Below are 22,301 nucleotides of genomic sequence, written 5' to 3'. Positions count from 1 at the left end.
GAAAACCTTGTTTGTATCACATATAGTACCTGAGGCTAAATGTAAATCTTTGAGTTAACTTCTCCTGGCAAGACTGATGCCTTTTTTCAGCGTTTTGGTTCACATAACTGGAAGCAATAAACTTTTCATCTAATCTCTATCTATCTCTCATCTGTTTTTTTTTTTTCTCTGACTCTGGTTTTGTCCTGTGTCATTGACAAAGACGCACACTGACTCTCCCCAGCAATTGTTTTCTCTCATGTGTGCTCTGTCTAGCAAAGAGTGTGTGACAGCAGTGAGACAGTGCACAAATGATGCTGGGATTGTTGTTGCTTATCAGACCTTCCGTAGGGTATCCTATTGTATACGACATATACAACTAGAATACTAATGCTGGAAAGGACACTTGGAACTTGGAGAAGGAGAAGAAAGAAAATGAAAAAGAAACAAGTACTATTGTACCTAGAGTACAGGATGTTCGATTTATAATCCAAGAGGAATTCTCTTAGTCACCATTTTACATTTAAACATAACGTCTCTATGCACGTATATAGAGTAAAAAAATGACTGTGTTGCTAGTTTCTTGGTGAGCATATAATGACATTTGCTTTTTAGAAAGCTGCATGAAGGTTACATGTGATGTGTGATTGGACTGAAAATGCTGCTATGCTCAGAAGGACAGACACAAGGAACCAGTGTTTACAGCACAGAACATTTTCATAAAAGGGGTTAGTGTGATGAGCACAACTGTTTTCAAAGTATTAACTGGCAACTTTAATTCAAACGTCGGTGCTTTTAGGTCCTAGGTATTAGACCATGGTTCAACTTATGTCATGACGGCCACCAGTCAGGGGACAGACATTTCCTGTTGCCTGCCTGTAGGACGAATCAAATACAGGGAAGTATGCAATATAGGGCAATGGTGGAATGGAATACACTAACACAGCTTTTAATTTCAGAAATTCAAGCAGTTAAAATTTCTAAAAGGTTGAGAATTGTCATATTTACCTAAGAATAACTGTCTGAGGTATTGCACATCCTATAGAGACATCATCTAGATGGTTTGTTTTTCTGTTGTTTGTTGTGGAGCTGTTTTTTGTTTCTGTTTTTTGGGTTTATTTATTTATTCTGTTTTTCTGCTGTTGGTATTATTGTCACTGTAATTGTTTTGCATTGTGTACTTGTTGTTGAATTTTGGTTTTTGTGTTGTTGAGTGTATGTACATCCTATTTGTTGAGCAAGTTGTGGGAAATTGTGGTGCTTTGTTTTTATGTTGTTATGACCCCAGGAAGAGTAGCTGCTGTGGTGTACAGCAGCTAATGGGGATCAAATTAATAAACTATACTTAACTAAACTAAACTAAACTAAACTATACTTAACTAAACTAAACTCATGTCATGAAGAAACTTCTTATCAAGATACGAAGAACAGAAAGACAGTTTGAGATTAAACTTAGAGCTAAAGATGGGCAATTATGAACTAAAAAGGACTAAAAAACTTGACTTTCTTCCGTTTCTCATTGGATTGATGCATTTAGAATGGCAAGAGAAATTAGAATAAAAACTAAACTTAAACGAAACTTTAAAGAAAGACTAAACATCGGAACTGACAAATAAATACAAATACAAAGACATCACATTTGCTTCAAGATTTCCTCTATGGTTCATGGTATTTAGTGTGAATCCCACAGCTGTCTTTTTGGTTCCAGTTCAAGTAGAGAAACCATCAGACCTTTAGTGTCTTTTTGTCACAACTACTCGGGCATAACCCAAAAACCCTGACACAAACAAAAACAGCATGTAGGCACAAGCCTCCATTATGTTTACAGAGCAGGGCATGCCTTAGGCTTTATGTGTATAAAATGAAAACAATATGCTGTGTTTGCTCTTTGTAGGACAAGAACCAATTTCTGCACTGTACACAGACAGACCCCCATTATGGGAGTCCCAGACACTAGCTTAGGTACAGTTGCAGTTAGAGTAGAATGGCTTTTTGGGTGCCACTGGGCCCTTTAAACCCAATAACTTAGTATTCTGTTCGCTTTATCTGGTAAACAAAGCCAAAGTCGGTGCTGATTTATACTGAATGGAAATTTAAATTGTGTTCATATACAGAGCCTACATAAGGGTTATTTCATCAGCCAACCACATTTGTCACAATTAAGACTTTTTTGTATTTCACCCTCTCAAAACTTGTTAATTAAACTCATTGTAAGATCATAAAAAAATATCTCCTCCCTTGGGCCCCCTGAGGACTCAACCACCATAAAGAGAATTCTCAAACTGCGGAAAAAAAAATCTTTCTGACAATCAGATTCTTTACTGCCCCTCTGTTTGTATTTCACCCTCAGTCTTATATCTGGGCTTACATGCATATCAGAGTATATTTACCTGATGTATCTCCTGCCAGCCATTCTCATCCACACAGCCGACCTGTGCATGGTCATGCAGCAGAAGCTCACAGCAGTAGGGGTCTCCACCTACCATTGAACTATGGTAGAGCGGAGTCAGTCCCCTGCTGTCTTTGTAGTCAGGTGATGCACCCAAGTCCAGCAACGTCTAGTGCAAAAAGACTAGTGTTAAGGGGAATGTTTCAGAAATCATTGAAGTTCATACCCTCTGCTACTTCTATAGTATCTTTCAGACGTGCAACAACTTCTATAAATTCTACAGACTCTTCTATCGAAACAATCAAAACTCAGCTTTAAAAAAAAAAAACACAATAATTCAATTTGCACCTCAGCCAAACATCCCATCATTTAATGCTTCTGCAGTGTGTATAGTACGTCTTAGGTAATGTGATATAATAAGACGCATACATGAGGTGCATTAATCCATCAGCCGAGCATCATACTGGCTCATATTCACCTTATTGTCTGCCATCGACAAATAGGCTGATATTCAGTGATGCCAGTGGTCAGTGTTTGACTGTTAATGCTTGAAAACCTCTCTGTCTGACAACTGATAGCTCAGTCATTGCCTCAAAAGCCATTCAATTCCATTTCAGTAGTTTCAACATACTATCTAAGAGATATTAGGGTGTCTTGCCTGAATTTCCATTAGCATGTGTTGTGTATCTCTGATGATCAACCAGTGTGGACACTAGGGGTGTGACGATACACTCAGCTCACGAGATGAGACGATACACGATATTGGGTTCACGAGAACAAGATGAGATGATATTTCACGTTAGTTTTAAGAAGACTAAAATGACAAAATATATGACTGGACAAACAGACTTTTTTATTTAACAGTTACAAAACAATGTAGATGCATTGTGAAATGTTTTATAACTTGCATTCATGCGTGACCTAAGCATGACCTTTTAACTGTTGAACTTCTTTCCACAAATAAAATTAAATATTTATTTTTTTAAAGTGCAAACAATATGTGGAAAATTGTAAAATGGCCTCATATCAGCTGGAATGAAAAGTTACGGCCTGGCTCTGGTGCTTGACTCTGGGAGTTTAGGTGCAAAGGCGTCTGTCGGTGTTGTCTGGCCTTTGGGTGTTTAATCACAGGTGCAGTGAATTTTAGAAGCAAGCTGTGATGGTTCTGTATGTGTCTTTGCGTAGTGCCTGTGTTAGCCACGGTGTACGGTACTATTTTCTTACAGTGTTTACATATTGTCCGTGTCTTATCTGTCACTCACTTGCTGCTTTTTATTTCCAGGCACACCTGCAGAGTGAAATTGTGAGGTACGCAGACTGCACAGGGGGATGGGGGGTGGGTTCACCTTAAGTACTGTGACATACCTCACCCACCTCCTACCTAGAAGTTTAGCTCACAGTCTGATAGGCTTCTGCCCTGTCCCAGCGATACAGCTTTTCACTAAACGAGAAATATCATCACAATTTAATCTCGTCACACCCCTAGTGGACACTAAATGATACTTAATTTAGGTCAAGTTCATTGATGGTAATTTTTGGAACCATTTGCCTACAGAATGCACTTCTACAAAATGTATGGACAAGTGTCTCATTACAAATAAACACGTCTTTAAAATCCACCAGAGTCATCAAAATCACACAAAAAACTCCAAAACACAATTGTTTACCATGCAACATTATTTAAAGAAATAACCTTGAACATGAGATTCATAAAACTAAACCTAAAATACAAATACCTCATATATGACTCATGCTCTGGTGACATTGAATATCTGGATAATGGCAATAACTAAGCAGGAGTAAACAATCCTTTTTCAATAGTTATGGCTCCACAGGAAATAAATTATATGACTCATGTAAACCCTTTCATTCGGTTACAAGCCTCCTCAAACCAACCTCATCGAAGGCCATTCCAGGAATATGTCAATCTGTTCAAAGAGGACATGTTAAGCTTCACATACTTACTTAAGCACCCTCTGTGCTCAATTGCCCAAATGCCCTCTGCCAGAGATTGCCTGCCTGCAAACTCTCAGAAGGAAAGTTTGCAAGCAGGCAATTGGTATAGCAAAAGAAATAAAAGAGATGAGTCAGCTTTCTGCCATGATTGTGTGTGTATGTGTGTGTGTTGCACTTACTATAAGCGCTGTATGGTTCTTGCTGCGCACGGCCTTGTGTAGGGAAGTAATGCCATCTTTTGTTCTGAAGTCCAGATGAGCCCCTCCACTCTTCAGCACCTTGATTAGCTCCGCGCATCCCTCCAACTGTGCAGCCAGCGTTAGAGGACATTCTGTGAAACCCAAGGAAAAAAAGAGTTATATCACCCATTTCATGGCAATTGAAGTCGTCAATTTCTGATGACACGATTCCCCACAACACTTGTTAAAATTGTTGGTTTACATTTTCAGTAAATCTGCATTTGAATAGCTGTGTTTGCTAAAATGACTGTCCTTCTCCAGTCGGCCTAAGTGATTGCTTCCTGTTGGTGTTAAATCAACCTATTCTCATGCTTCCTTCGCCTCACAGCTCATCTGTCACACTACAGGTCACCTAACAGGGAAATCTCTTTCATGCCTGGACAAACATTTGCATAAACATGAGGAGATTAGCAGAGAGAGTAATCCAGCTTTACTCAGCATACAGTGGGCTTATTTCACAAAGGGCATACTTTGTCATTTTGTAGTGAAGACAGACGCAGAATGACCGGAAGAATAAAACAAACCAATTCAAGGTTGGGGCAGGAAAAAAAAAAACCCAAAACAATAAATTAGGAAAAGAAGTCATCATTTATAGTCATTCTCACCTCCTGTGTCTGGATCATGGAAGTTAGGATCGAGGCCTTTTTCCAAAAACCTTGAGACCTTTTCGATGTTCCTCTGCTGCACATACTCCATAAACTTTTTCAGGTTTGCCTAATGGAGGGAGACAAGGGAAGGGAGAGAGGTGGAAGTAGAGGAAGAGACAGATGTGATCGGGTGATGTCAGACTCATGTGGATGGGGATGTTTAATAATGCAGATAAGAGATGAAAGCAAAGTCGCAGCTCTCTGCTTCTGTGTTTGAAGGTTTTATTTCTGTTCTGTCATGCCAAGCAAATGGACCATGTGCACTAGTAGATATATACATAAGCCATTATAGGATGGACCAAAAAAGACAGTGGAGATGCCATTAAGTAACACTGTAGAGAAGACCTTTTCCTTTTGAGATCAGTCCCAAGACAATGAGACCTGGAGGCTTATCTCAAATTCATTATATATATATATATATATATATATATATATATATATATATATATATATATATAAATATATATATACATATATATATATACATATATATATATACATATATATATATATATATATATATATATATATATATGTATAATGTTATATATAATGGTTATAATACTGCGCGATGCCTTAGAGCAATACTTATACCTGATTGGGTCAAACATTGATGTCTGAAAGCCTTTGCACAAAACACACACAACAAAACGTACACATGCATGTACAGTATATTAGTCCCTCCCCAAATCCTAGTACAAAAACACACACAAACACGCTCACACAAACAAACACATTTAATTTCCTCTGTGATTTATGATTAAAAACATTCATTATTCTGCTGATGGCTGTAAGACTGCGCAGAACAGAGTGAAAAATGAATCTCTGAGCAGCGTCTGATGCAAACATTTCACACAAATTACTATAGCCATTATAATCTAGGTCATAATATACGTCAGACATATAATAATGTCCAGAATATATGTGTGTAATAATTCTGTCCTATACCAACAGAAGGCATTATTTAGAAAAAGACATGATAAAAATGAATGTGCAAGACCACAATGAACATATACAACATCACTGAAAACAATATATCTTAATAAAGCTCAATATATCATGAGAATGTAATTACACCATCTCTGCAGTGTCCCAAATGAGCTTCGCAGAGAACTTTCATTACTATTGCATTCTCTCAAGGTTTCTCAGCCTCATTCATTACATAACGTCCACATGTGTGAAAGCCTACAAATACACAAAAACATACACAACTTAATTACTCGGCACAGTGCAGTCAAAACAGCAAACACACACGAGCATGTGCACTTGCAACCAAGTGTGCGAACATGATACAGCAGCCATTGTGACACTCACCATGTGCGGCATAATCTACTGTGTATCCCTCGTTCTGAAAAGTAACACCTTCTGGATTTCACATCACACACTTCTTTTCTCTTTACACCAAGTGATCTGCAGCCAGCTCGCCCCTACAAGCCTGCCTTTTGGTTTAACACACCACACTGTCATGCTGCGAGAAGCCGCCGTCCGCTACTCTCCCCATCTCCAAGTCAAACCGAGTGAGAGAAATTCACTTTAGCCTTTTCCTTTTTTTTTTTTTTTTTTCAGATGTTCTGAGAGGCAGTTGTTATGGTGATGGGATACAAAGACAGCTCTGGAAGCCAATGTACACAGGAGTGGGAAGAGCATTGAGTGTTTGCAAGTGTGTTTCTGTGTGTTTGTGTGTCCTGCATAATGCCTAGAATGCCTTGAAGAGGCTCAGGGATGATTTGCCTGTAATGAGCTGGATTTGATGTGTGTTACTGCCTGTTGAACAGAGGGCTGATAAAAAGGCTTTATAATGATTTATCTGCTTTAGTGACGGTCTTAATAAAACCTTAATATTTTCTCACTGTTTTTTTTTTTTCCTCCATCTGTAACGCAGACACAAAAACACAGACAGAAACAACATGTCTCTCAAGTTGCAATGACAATTTGTTAAATATATTAATGGTGATAATTATGATTGTAGCAATGATCAAATAATCAAAAAGGTCTGGCATGGATCCGGTGTGACAGTTAAAGCTCTAGGCACCTCGCACAAAATGCAATTTGTCTACAGTTCAATTTACCTACCTTCACAACGGGAGTAATTTGCAATAAAGACTTCTCTTTCAATAAAATCTACTTTCATAGAAACTCCAATAAAATCTAAGCAGAATAAATATACAATATATGCAAGATTACTTCAAGTTCTGCTCCAAGTAAATCCATCTGTAAATTTGAAGTGATAGGCAGATATTAAATGACTTAGACAGAGCTGATGCACTAGTTGTGTGAATCCAAGTTTGAATAAATAAGGAACATTCAAGTCCTGATTTCAAGCTCAAAAACATTTCCAAAATTGCCCTGATTTAATCCTTTTGTAATATAAAAAAGTCTTCCCAGCTTTAATCTCTGCACCTCTTTCATGTCGTCTTCTTTATGTATTAAAATTCTCTTTCTTCCTGATTTAGTGAAAAACTCTGTCAAGTTCCCAGCCTGAACAAAATAAGAGGAAAAGCTTTCAGGTGGTGCAAAAAAGAAGACTGTTGTTGTTTTTTTGTTTTTTTTTTAAACATCTTTTTTTAAACAGGCATTTGACATAGATATTGATTCTTTAAGTTTATTTATATGTGCATCAATTAAGTAAGGATCCCATGTAGAGATCCCAAATAAAGTGCCATTCAAAGTTTGCAAAATAAAAGTTATATTAAAGACTAGTTTTATTAGTTCTTTAAAGGAGAGATGTGAGGATGTAAGCTCTTGTGGAGGTCAATCCTGTCTACACTAACATGACATCCTGCCTGAATCCACTCAATAAACTATGGTAGAAATTCATAACCCACTAACACAAAAATGCCAATCAATCAATAAGTGAATGTAGGGAAGCGGTGATTGAGCTCATTGCTGAGAGACCAAACATACTCTTTACATGGACTGGCAAAAACAGATTGTAGGTCACTATAAGCACACTTGATGTTAAGTACAAGTACTTAATGTTTAATATGTGGCCCTATTTTGTTAAATTGAGGTAAATTTTTTATTATCATTCTTTAATTTGCCCATTTGCTGTTGTTAGCTTTAGCGATACTAATACATACATTTAGGGACTAAAACATTCAATAGATAACTCTGATCCAAGTTCTAACTGCCACAAAAACAAAATCCTTTGTAGCTCCCACAGTGTAAAACCTCTTCTCCATTGGACCCGACTATGTGTTGTAAGACGAATGCAACATGACGGTAACTCTGCATACCAACGAATCTTCAGGGGCACCCTGTAACAGGCTCAGTCTAGATAAAAGAAAGAAACAAATCTGTCTTCAAAAAGCTACAGATAACTCATCACAGCTACAAAAAGCCCCTCAGTCACAAATCCAGACGTGCAGGTCGACTGCACAGAGCTGTGAAAGAACCAGCTGACACTTCCCATTTTGCTTCAGAAAGAAAGATGTGGTCTTAATAATTCTAGTCTGATTTTGGCCAATGAAGCAGCAGACACTTCCCATTTTTAATCAGTGAGCCATTCAATAGTTGTTACTGACACAGCAGGGAACTCTCAGGCAGCTAACATAGTCTGTCATTTTAAAACAGTAGTACCCTCATTGTTACAGCAATGTTTACATGCACAAAATATTCCAGTTTTTGTTTTAAAAAGGCAAAATTCCCACTAAGCTGTGTAGATAGGTAGTGAAAAGGAAAATTCTATTAATATTGATGCTTAAATGGATTTCCAATGAATGTAACATATTAGCTAACCGTTGGTTTGTGTAACATGCAGAGCTGAATATAAACCAGTCACAAACTGCATATTCATACTACATGTGCCATTCTACGGAGCCTAATAATAAAATGCTACATTTGGAAGTAGGCTCTATCAATCAATCAATCAATCACTAAATCAACTTTCTTTAAAAAAGTACTTTGAGAACAACCACTGCTGAAAAAAATGCTGTACATAAATCATAAAAAGATAAAAATAAAACAAACAATATAAAACACTAAAAGCAATTAAAAAAAAAAAACACACTAAAAGCCAAGGAGTAAAAAAGTGTCTTTGGAATATCCAAATATTCTACATTATTTACATGACCCATATCAAATGTGTAACACTGTGATGCAAAAAATAATAGCAGAATATTATTGTGACTGTAAATAAAATTATTGTCTCACCACAATTGCTTGACAATCTCCAATCCTAGCTGTAACCATTTGTCTGGTGTCTGCACTCATATTACCAACAGACACATTACCAACAGTCAAGGCTCAGCTTTTTATTAGATTCGATTTTTTTTTTTATTCCTCATGTCACCCCAGTTTGCTGCTTTTGTCGTTAACAGCCATTAAGCAGACTTCAAACTGTAAACGCATATTTGTAAATTGCAGTTCATGAGAAAAGTGCTAAGTCAAATGCTAGTTCAAGTTAGTTTCTGCAGACTTCATGTTTTATGTGAGTTGCAGGCATTGTTACTGTTCATTATAACTTGGCTTGACTTTATATTGTGACTGAAATTTTCAATGATGGTCTGTGTTGCTTCTCAGTGTATGTAGGATGGGGAATAAAGGAGTACTTTCTGATACTGGTGCAGCAAAGCAAGTGACTGCAAAGTTAAAAGTAAATCCAGTTTATGCTATATTACATTGAAGGGCAGCCTAATTTAGACCTAAATGTACTCAGTGTTTCAGATAGTTGTAAAGATTTGGAAACACCAGTCTTCTGAAACTATGAATGATTTTGAGAAAAGACACTGTTATTCCCTTATTTAACCTTCCTCTTATGTTATGGTTGGCACCGACCCACTTTAGGTTTTAAATGCATAAATGAACCACATAAAATGTGTGTATTGCATCAAGGATTTTTTTTTCACTAAATTATGAAATGCTCTGGTTGAAATGATGACCTATGAGTTGTTAGGGTTGGTTTCGACCCAGTTGTAAAAATAAGATTATAAAGCAACAATTAAAGCCAAAACTGAAATCATAAGTGCACTGTCAGCCAGCTCCTCTCCCAATCATATGAGCTTTTGGGGCTTCTAATTTTGCCTTGTTATCCAGTATACCTGCACAAAAACAAAAGAAGCAAAGACCGGCCTGTCCACACATGTGAAGCCAATTCAGTATAGAGTTGGTGACTTGCAGAGTGCACATCGAGGGGTATAATGACCAAAAAAAAGGCCCAGAGGCTCACACCAAAAATATGAAAACCGCTATTTTCATGGATAAGGAAGCCTAACAAGGTAACCAAGAGATGAGAAACAAATTGGATGACAGATAATTGTTTTCAGTGTATTTTACAGCTGAGTTCAGACATGGGTCAAACCTGACCTGTTAACATAAGAGATGGTAACAGAAAGCTAACACAAGATGAAGGTTAAATAACGTACCTTAGAAATCCACATCAGGCATGAACACTTGATTATCATTATGATAAGACAACAAGTGGTGCTAACTGGTTATTTTTCTCTTACCTCTACTACATTTGAGAGCTTCGATTTGTAGTGTATTAATCAGTATTAGCCCTGAAGACCCCAGACCCTTGACAATTTTAAGGTCTTCCTCTACTCTACCCAGTTCTTTGGCTATTTGCATGTTTTAACATGAGTCCAGAGTAAGGAAGCATTTTGTGAAGGGTCACTAATCAGTGGAAGAAAATGAGCCACTCCAGCTACACCAGGACAAAGAGAATAAAGGCTCCTACTTTTAGTTCAGTACCCTGAGGAGGCTCTTGTCTCCTCCACTACTAAGGGGGGGATTATCTGCCACTACCTGATAAAAGCCTGGGTAGGAGGCCAGAAATCATAGAGACAACACAACTCCCCCTGACTTCTTTGCTGTATTTCGTGGCCTCTTTTACTCACTATCTGAGCTGTACTCTATTTTCTTTGTCTTCTGCCATAGCTTCATAAAAGGAGGTGTTCGCAGTTAATGTACTGCTCAATAGCTCATGTGCATTCATGTGTGGTCTATATAGGTTGTACATATGTGTGTCAGACACTTTCACTGCCCTATATTTACACTCATTACTACATAGCTGCATAGCCCCTGGTCCCTCACAGCTGGCCTACAGTATGCAGTATCATGGATGAGTTGTAATTACAATGCTCACCAACATGATGCTTATTCGAGGGGATCATACACTGGCCTAAAGTGAGCTGGCCTGTAAAATACACACATGCTCTAAAGCGTCACAACTGCTTAGGCAATAAACACACTGAGCCAGTGCAGTGGGTCATGGGGATGCTCTGGGGATTGTCAGGCATCAGGATGATGTGAGCACAGCCTAAACAGTTGGGAAAGCGCACAGGCTTTGAGCAGAAGTGAAAGTAATGCCTTGGCCCATCAACACAGAGCCCTGCTGTCATTACAGCCATATCACACACTGTGCATTGTGAAGGCAAGCATATGGTCTATGGTCAAAGTTATCCCCACATTCCCTTCAAGGCTTTTTGCTTATGCAATCCCGCAGATCCATGTGTTTAAAGTTTAGAATAATAAGTCCAGACCTCCTGCAATATAAATAATAATAATCATTTCACAGATTGATAGTTGGCTTCTTATTCTTGGGAATTATGATTGTATTATGGCTCCAATAACTGGCCCACATTAATTCTCAAAATTCATCAGGTACATCTTGTCACCGTGAAGTTGTTGTGTCCGTACAGTGAAGGTTTTTCTGTCACCAGGTGGTTTATATGTTCAGCCAGCCTGATAGTGATGTGGAAAACTGTTATGACACTGACTGATAGTCTGATGAATCAGACCAAACAGAGTCTATGACTCATAGAAGAGCAAAACAGATGAAACTGCTGTGGTTAATCTTATTAATTTAATTGATATTAGTCTTCTCTACACTAAACAAATATGTAATAGATAGTAGTTGTAAAGAAATAACATGGTGGGGGCTTTCCACTGATGCAAAAGCACCAGCCAAGTATGTTTTGGAGTATGAAAAACAGCGGTCTGTACATAAATTGTAACATCGCCAATAAAAAGAGATCACTGCCTCTTCTTGTGTTATCTGCAAACATAAATGCCCTTATCAGACACAGAGTGCTCATGAGTTTCTGTCTGATAGTGTTTTGGTAAGAGTCACTTATATAAAGGCTGTGCAGATGCCCTCCTCCTGCAGGGGCACTGCATTTTAATTAGACACAGAGAGAGAGAGTAACAACTATTACTTACATGAAGAACCAGACCAGTCTCATAGCCCACTCACATAATGGGTTTTAACTGCCATTACATGCCATTCTGCCAGGATTTATTTCTAATAAGTGGGGATATATATATGCTTTCAGAACTTGCAGACCAGCAGCCAGTGGACTCAGTCTGACTCAAACTAAACCATGGTTCAATTATACATGTTTTGGATGGTTTGGACTTGAACAAACAAAAGAAAAAAAAACTCAAGGCAGAAAAAGTTAAAAAATAAGGTGAATTAACAATGTATCAACAGCGGGATAAACTACTTTACTCTCAAAAACAGTGTGAAAGTAAAACCTGAGCAGATGAGCACAATGGAACAAAACCATGAAGCTTTGTTGGAGATTGGTTAAAATGTGTTAGAGATATTGATGATAAAGGTTAGGGTTAGAGTGTTACTGATAATCTGGTACAGTGATTCACTCATACTGAAGGATGGAGAATCGAGTCAGTAACTTAACATAATGGAAGGCATGTACACTAAGACCAAAGGGATGAAAGTGTTTCAGGATGCACCTAAACATTCAAGAAAAATCCCAAAACAAAGACAGAGAACAGAAGCTGCACTGTGAAGCTGTCGTTGGTGAACTGCCATTCTACACAAGGCTTACTATCAAAATAAAAGCTTAAAGCTCCTTTTAAACCACTACTCATCATAGGGGAAAAAAAGTCAAATGGCTGTGCTAGTTTTATTTGTCAGTTTATTGTATAATTTATGGATTTATTGCAGTGTATGAAGGTCTAGAAGCGTGGTTTACATTAAAAATGCAGTGCTATGATGTGGTGTGGCAGAAACACAAGAAGTGGAGGTCATGTGAGGGAAAGGAATAGAAGAGAAGAGTGCAAAGGACAAGACAAAGAAAAAAAGGTTATGGGTGATCAAATGAAATGAAATGAAAAAAGGAAGTGTTTCACACTGACACATTCGCATTTCATTTAACATCTTGCTGGTGGTTTTAGTAGAGTTGTTGAATGAAAGAATATTTAATTAAAGTTTGGGTTTAATGTAGGTGTTTAAAACTCCTACAAAGCAACTGTGCACAGTTTTACATCTGTTAACAAAGGTCGATACTTCTTTGTTTCTTTGCACACACACACCTGTATGTGCAACGGTGTGTACAGTCTGTCTACAGCATAAGCACTTGTCTCATGCTATGTCTGCCTGGAAGTCATCCCACAGTATGTTTGTCTGAGAGTGTGGAAGCCTCAGTAATCTTCAATATCCATACCTAACAGGCTTAAAGTGTAATACTCTCAGCTACAAAGAGACCAATATACTGTATGACAGTGTATGGACTTGATCCCAAGGAATAGGATTTTCTGTGCAGGGAATCTTCAACCTTTACTGTACAGCAGCAAAATAAATCTCTGAGTAATTTGGTACACTATTAAGCGCAGAGGGAGAGTAACACTATATGTGAAAAACTGCTGGTGGCTTAAGGATGAAATTTACTGGTCTCATTCACACACACACACACACACACACACACACACACACACACAAGCAGGAACACACAGCATCTGCACAAAAAATAACAGTTACTTATTTATAATTTAGCACACTAAACACACATTTTATTCATGATGCATGAGTGCGTAAAACAAATCCCTCCACACTCACTGGGAATGACAGGGTGCTGTTACTATGGCAACAGTATCACATCATTTACACAAAATGTTTCTGAGGAACACCTCTCTGGTGAAGATTTAGAAAGAGCTCCAATCTCTTCTCACAGCTTGTGCAAGTGAACACAAACATCACCATAATTATAACACCCATGCTCCATGCACTGTCCCCAGAGAGGCGGGACTAAGCTTTATTGAGTCTTTTAACTTTGCTTTTATTGATTTTATGTATCTAGAGGGTTCCTGATCTATTTATTAATGTTTTATAGATGTAAACTAAAATTAGAAAAAAGCATCTGGACTTCTGCCACCTGCTGACACAGCATGCATTACACATATTGTAAGTCATATGCTATCTGTATTTAACCATATAAAATGTGACACAAAGTCCCTCCAGTAGATACACGTGAAAGCACTTCACTAAATGCACATCTGAAGTGTTCCAATGCCAAGCAAGAATTACTCAGTAGTCACTGTCAAACATGTTAAAATGGATATCTAAATTTTGCATATGAGTTATCTTAACGCATAAAGACCCAGTGCTGCTTTTGTGGCAGTTCCCAAATGAATTTTTCTCTATTTTTAGCACCATTTACCCTAACATTATGTTCTGTTTTTAGCATTTTTCAGTGAAAATCCAATATTTTCCTATTTATAATTTACTGATCATGCAAATGTTCATCAAAGCTCAGATTCATTTTAAGGGTTTTTATATCCAAAACAGGGAAAACTGTAGAATATAATAATCAATATTTCTGCAAAATATATCCTTAACTGAACATAAAATAAGTATCTTCATCCACTGTCATTGATCCAACTCCATGGGCTTTACTGGAGAACCAATGTTGTAGAAGATGACGGTGTTTCCACATTCTCTACAGAGCCACTGAACGTCCAAATGGAAAAGATGACAAACTGCATTTTACACCAATTATTTACATGTATTGATAGGATTAGTTGATCAACAGGTATTGTACATTTTATGTCGGTGAATGATTTTGGGTCTTAATGGGTTATGATGTATGAAAATTCCTGAGCATAGACTTAAAATAAAAATCCAGTAATATTTGTTGACAGGTTAAAAAACAATGCTTTCTATGAGACTATTTAAATAACAGTATCATAAGGCTACCTGCATACCACCACTACAAGAGTGTCAAGCTGTATTTACTCCCATGAATCATTTCAACACGACTATGTTGTGTCTAACCTCTGTCGTCCGTCTCCTGGTGGATCTCTCTGAACGTAACAGCATGGTCCTCCTGAGTAATCCTCCTCTTCACAAGCAGAGGATTAGTACTTTCTAGTGCTCTATAATATCTGCTATTCCTGTTGATGTCCACTTTTAGGCAGGCTGGACAGTGTGAGCTGGCTCTGATAGGGGTGACTAAGGCTTAAACAAAGCAATGCCATGGCCTTTTTCCCACTCAACAACGCACAAACAGGCAGAGCACGGGCTTATTGTATGTGAACCCCCAAACACATTCTGTTGTACACTCAACCAATTCCACCCACCCTCCTGGCCACAGTGGCAGCAAAGCTTTGTCCAGTATTGTCTCTTCCATCAGTACAATTGAGCTCTGGCATATTTTCTAACACATTAATGCAAAGAAAAGATGGCACAGGCATAATCAGGAATACACAAATATGTGAGTGCATAGCTGTTCATGAATACAGAGACAGAAGGTCAAGAGCAGATAAACCATTTATTTACGAATGCAGTTTGTGTTCAGTGGTTATTTTGGTTTCTACTATGAAGCAGTCTTTAACTTTAGCCTTCAAAAGTTTAGGAAATTCGCACTACCACTGCACAGCAGAGCACCAGCCAATAAACTCAGATCCATGTCTAGACTCAATGCATGCAGTGAGGACTTTAGGATATAATTGAACGGTATAATGTAGAGCTGCACAATATATCGTTTGAGCATCATCATCGCAATGTACGTGTGCGCAATAGTCACATCGCAGGTTCTGCAATGTAGGAGGCAAATGAGCTCACTGTGTTCTCGTCTAATTTCAAGGGTACCTGACACACACTGTGCGCGGTGATCCACCAATTACAATTGTTTTTAATCAGTTTGCCGAAGCAGACTACGTCCCTGCACATGGAGTGAGTTGCTAGTAACAACATTGAAAAAGGAGCAACGAACAAGAGAAAATCACTGAAAACTAAAACTTGTTTGGTGCCAAAAAGAAAAGCAATGTCAGTTATCTGGAATTATTTCGATTACAAGAAGGATGATACTGAAACGTGTTTTGTGTTGACAGTGCCTTACGTCTGTTGCCACAACGAGAGGTAACACAACTAATTTGTTTGACCATTTTTGTCAACACCACACAGCTATTATATCCTCCTGAGTATTTTTTCATATCACAGTATATATCACAGGGTTAAAAAAAATCATAATGTCAGTTTTTTCCAATATCGTGCAGTCCTAGTATAAAGTATATTTTTGGAGAAGTGGAACCAATCACTATAATCAATCACTATAATGACATGCATGAGGGCAGTGAATAATGCTCACTGAGAAATACTGTCTTCACTTACAGACTTTCATTAATGAATATGCCAATGAATAACAGCCAGAGAAGTGGATGCTTACGCAGGATGTAATGCACTTCCAAAAATGGGACAGGAAACCTGAAAACATAATAGCGCCAGTCTTTTTTTTTTGCTGGCACAGAAGCTTGAAATCATTTGTGTCTTTTATGAAACAAGATTGTAGCCAGGCTGTATTTATAGAAATAGACTGGACTATGTTTTCATCCAACTTGCATACACTTTCACAATATTTCAACAGCCATTTGTGCTCTCTGTAACAACAATCTGCCAGTACTAGGGTTACATTTCACATATTAAAACATAAATATAAATTGCAATGCACTTCACTGCAACATAACAATATGAACAAAAAACAATTTATAAATGTCTATTTTGAGTTTAATTGTTTGAGCAGTTAGTTTCAGCTTGCTTGAAGCAATATTTATTAAACAACAACACATATTAATATTTGTGTGGATCATGATTTCCCGTCTCTAGATCTCCACTCAGATTGTCTAAGAAATTACACTATTTCCTTTTGTTTGCATCCTGACTGCTGCAGGGTTAGTTAAAGAAGATTTTTCTTCTACTGTAGGTCTGTAAGATTTTTACGATAGGCCATCTATATGACATGCACTTCCACTTTTTTTTTGACTAACAAATTTGGTGAGATCTTATATGATAGTGTCTTGTAATTGGAATTTTTATCCACTTCAGAAAAGAATTAAAGCTGCCAAAAAACACTGGTAAAAATATTTAATAAAATATGTTTTCTATATTGCCCAGCCATACTTGCAGGGCGCTGTCTGCAGATCTCACCATCCTGCACCATCATGCTTCTACTGCAGCTCCAGATGGTCCAACTATTTGTCTTTTTTCAATTTTATAGCAAATAGAATCCAGTAGAAAGGTGCATTATCATCACCAACTCTGTCTGAGTACAGACCAAAATTTTTATGTATACTTGTGTAAAAAGGCCCAGCACAGACAAACAAACACTGGCTGTGATGTGAGACTCCCATGTTTTTGGGCCACTGTACTGTAAGTCGGTGGGTTTTCAGATGTTACTACATATCACACGACTCTAAGTAAAAGTCACTGTTCTACACTATAAAAATGTACTTAAAGGGCCAGTGTGAAAGGTTTGGTGGGATCCAGTGGTGAGGCTGGTTTCAACCACTTGACCATTTCCTCCCCTGTCCCACTCAAAGTGTATAAGATAGTCTTCATTAGAAAACAGTTTAAATGTTGCTTTCATTAGAGCCAAGAGTGGTTTGTCAACTGGGCAACTGTTGAAACATGATGGTAAATCATGGTGTGCTCCATGGAAGAGGAAATGTTGACTATGCAGTTGCCAAGGGCTCAATCTATACCAAAATTTCTGAAAAGAAATCTTATTCTCAGCTGATTGCACACTGTTGAAAACACAGTTATGAATATTACATAACATTTCACCCCTATATCTTACATATTGGCCCTCTGAAGTATTGAAGGTGAAAAGTACACATTTTAAAAAGTGGATCTTTTAAAACCCACATTATTTCAGTATTATAGTGCCGATCATTACATCAAATCAATCAAGGTTTTGCTTTCTAAAATCATGAAAAAATGCACTAAATTGCAAAATCACAATGATACATCTAAAGACCTTTTTTACTTAACAAAAAATCAAAATGCAACCTGTTTGCTTCTTGCAATATACAGTGTTACCTATAAAGTTGGAATAATTTTGCTTTCAGACACAGTGTATTAAATGAAAATGTGTTTTTCTAGTCATGTAAAGCTGGTATAAATGTGGCTGATAGTAATTACTGCATATATTGCTGCCTATCTGTAATAATAATTTTTTTACATTACTGTATGTTTTCTATCTAAACATGAAAATTAGGGTTGTAACTAGTAAGTGTAGCCAGTAATGGTCTGATTATTTCCAACTAACCAATTGTTAATTTATAAAATATTTAACTGAAAGAAGAAACATACAAGAATAATTTTGCAGACTACATAATAACTTCAACAGTCCTAAATATAAATCATATTTCTATCAGCTATAAGCATCACATATCATAAATAGCTCAAATCAATGTAAACTGTCAAGTAACAGTTAATTTATTTTTTAACATAAAATATGACAACAGTACACTGCTGCTGTATGCATGACTGTGTACGTGAGTGTGTATGTAAGAGAAAAATAAGAGGAATGTATGCTGTCATCAGAATCAAAGAGTCCAAAGAAAGAAAGAGCTGAATCAGGTCCAGTCATGTGCTTTCAGACAGACTCATACACAAACTGACACCGGGACACGGGCAGGCAAACACACAGTAGAGGAACAGAGCCAGAGAAATAAAAAGAAAATGCTACCAAACAGGCCAAGGGTAATCTGGAGCCAAGCCTGTAGTGTCTCTGTCAAAATGCAGCTAAAAATACAGCAAAAAAATATCCGCTACCACATTTAAACTTTTTGCTGAAAACAAGCCTATGGGCTGCACAGACAGAACAGCAGGAAACTGGGGATATGTGAACTGTGTATTTTTCCAGCCAGATAATTATTATGGCTTCTGCCTCTAGCATCCATTTTTTAGTGTGAGTCAATTAAACTGCTTGGCTTAGAATGATAAAGTCTCAAAATGATGTTATACTGTATTGACTGAGCAACAACATCATTACAATGTCTTCTTTTTACAGTGATATGTGGAAATTAACACAGATTAAACCAAAACATGATACTATCACAGCATACTACCCGCAATACTGATAGTGTTACGATACAGTAATTGTTCCATATGGGATACAGCAGACTGCAAGGCAAGCATTTACGACACATCACAATGAAAATACAACTGACAGCTGAGGTGAAACGATGACAAAAAAAGTGCAACAAATCTTAGTTTACTTCTTTTTTTAAGAAATACCAACTTCACTTCTGCCTCATCCTGAGGTGTTTTTTTTTTTCCAAGAAGTAGTAACTCTGCTGATTGACAAGGAAATCCATTTTTATCTCGTTTTAATAGTAATATTGATATTTGTACAATGCCATATATTGTTTAGTGCAGTGTTACATATTCTTGCGTTGATATATTGTGTGGGGAAATGAACTTGAGGTGAAAATCATTATAACCAAGTTAAAAGTCAATTAGGTGGATTAAAACATACTATCACCTTCAGAGTAAATATAAACTTTGGTCTTATTTAGATGTATTTTTCATTCTGAATGTGTAAGTATGCACACACTATGTCATCTGGAACACTGGGAAACAACAACTGTGTCATTAAATCACCCCTTTGCTCTAAGCACTGGATTGAAAGAGATTTGTTGTGATTTCAGATAAGCAAGCCACACTAATGGGTACTCCTTCCTAGTTCCATAAACACTGATATGTTTAAGATCGATCATAAAAACGGAACTTTAAGAATTCACATTAGTAATAGCTATGAGCAAATCCATACAGAGCTGAGGAGCCTGGGGTCATAGTTTCTACATGGCCTGGTTTCACAGCATACTAACCAAAACCAAATCAATCTCTTCATTCTCTTTGATTAATCACTGTCCCTCACACACATTACACTTACACAGTTTGGGAGAAAAATCAAGAGGAGATGCGAGATACTCTTGCAGTGATAAATGATATCGCATTACAGTGGAATGTTGCAGTTTCTCACCGAGGAGCACACACTGTTAAACATCAGCAGGAAACACAAGAGCGAGAGCCCAGCGTGTGGGGTGAGACTGGGCATTTGTAAAAGAAGTCTTCTACAAGCCACGGGCAAAACAAACTTAAACAAATCACACCTGAGAGCACTGGATAGTTTCAATGGCTGCACACTATAGTACATTTGTATGATAAACGATACTACACAACAAACTCAAAAGATTAAATCCTTACATAAAATAATAGTGACTCATGGAAGATGTGTTTGAGTGGATTAATATGCAGTAGGTGAGATGAACAGGAGCCCAAGTCAGGATGTCCGGTTGACAGCTGCCACCTCAAACTGTTGTTTTAGCTTCACAACACTCCTCATTGTGCACTACATTGTTTTGCCGTCCTTTCTGCTATTTACTGCTTTGTTTCTCTCTGACACAAACCATCAGCTGTTGGCCATCAGAGAGCTTCAGCAGCAGGTTGTAACAGGAAAGTGACATGTGGAGCATTATTATCTTAGACAGTAAACACCGTAAGGCAACTTCTGTCCAAAAACACAATCTATCACCATAATCACCTCACAACGTCCGCATATCAGGCACAGTACTACAGAGACACACACAGATACATGCCAGGGGTTAGTGTATGAACCAGTGCAGGGAAAACCATTAGCATTCTGTCAGAGTTTCAGACAAGACTGCACCAGCTCCTCACACAGCCAACATGCAGCAGAGCATAACAACAGTACCCCAGCCATAGGAAGAAGAGGAAAAAGGAAATGACAGAAGAGACAGGTAGGAAATGGGTAGGGCACTGTTTGAGGATGTTAGCAGATATAAAGTATAGATGAGAGGCAGAGGTAGTGATTTAATTAAATTAAAATGAAATGAAGAGATTAAGTGGGGTACCTTACTATTGAGTCTGGCCTTCCTGGCTTCTTTTGCTTTTCTTTCCTTTCTCTCAGCTGCTTGTCTTCTGCCCAGAGCAGATCCCATCTCCCACACACACACACACACACACACACACTCCTCGTCACACACACACTCCCGTAGGTCAGCTACAGTCCCAGTGCCAAAACATTATCCACATGGCCATATCCAGTCCTCCTCTTGCTCCACGTCTCCCTTCTTCCCGTCTTCTCCCCCTCTGCTTTGCCTTCACTTGCTCTCGTCTTGTCAAAGTAGCACATGCACACACTCACATGGTCACTCACACATACAGAGCGTGTGCAGCAAACACGCTGAGTCCTGTGCGTGCACAGAGAAACGGGGAGATGGTAAGGGGTGATTCTGCAGGATGCTGAGAGCAGAGAAAGGGTGGGGAGAGAGCTAGAAGAGGGAGGGAAAACAGGGAGGAGAGAGAGCGTAAGATAGAGGGAGGGAAGAACCTACTGTAGAAAATGAGAGGGTGGGTGACTGTGGTGTGGGGAGATATGGGCATTCAAAGTAAAGGAAAATAAAGAGGATAATAGGCAGAAGATGAGGACATAAAGTGGTTACACACATGACAATGGGGGGGCTTTAGGGTTATTGACTGCTGTTCATGTTTATGTTCTGAACAATATGATTCTCTGTCTCTGTGACATGTTATAGTCTTATTTTCACAGCTCCACATATCTGAAAACATCTGCACACACCAACAGGAGACACACATCTATATGTATGAATAACAGATAATATCAGCTGAGCCCATTCTCACAGAGGGACACTACTGTATGTGTGTGGCGCAAATACACAAGCCACTATATCATGTTGTTTCTGCCCCTGATGTCTCTAGTTTGCTCAATGGACTATAATTCTCATCCTTTTAGGGGATTATCCGAGCTTTGCGTGGGCGGGATTCCCCATTGAAAATATCCTCTCATCTCATAGCGCAGAATCTCATGTCAAATTTCACACTGGCTGTAGTGGCAATAACAGTATATTTATTAAGGAGATGGATTTAGATACTGTACAAAGGCTCTGAGGGAACCGGCATCTCAGACCAATATCACACCTACAATGAGCTACATTCTATGTGTGCTTTCACTGTCGGGAGAAAATAATGCAGGAATTCTCATTCATAAATACAAGAAGTCATCTAAGTGTAGGAGGAATAGT

At 38.0% G+C, this 22,301-nt stretch overlaps 1 protein-coding gene across 1 annotated transcript in view; it reads right to left on the bottom strand.

Annotated features, from left to right (window-relative positions):
- shank3a (SH3 and multiple ankyrin repeat domains 3a) overlaps positions 1-22,301 on the bottom strand; it is a 189,552-nt gene that overhangs the window by 94,060 nt on the left and 73,191 nt on the right. The window contains 3 exon segments of the mRNA XM_030137099.1: positions 2,370-2,537; positions 4,504-4,655; positions 5,169-5,277. Coding sequence (XP_029992959.1) covers positions 2,370-2,537; positions 4,504-4,655; positions 5,169-5,277 — 429 coding nt within the window.

This window comes from Sphaeramia orbicularis, chromosome 6 (assembly GCF_902148855.1).
Source record: "Sphaeramia orbicularis chromosome 6, fSphaOr1.1, whole genome shotgun sequence".
NCBI lineage: Eukaryota > Metazoa > Chordata > Actinopteri > Kurtiformes > Apogonidae > Sphaeramia > Sphaeramia orbicularis.
The sequence above is the reverse complement of the archived record's forward strand: the minus strand, read 5'-3'. Positions and strand labels throughout refer to the sequence as shown.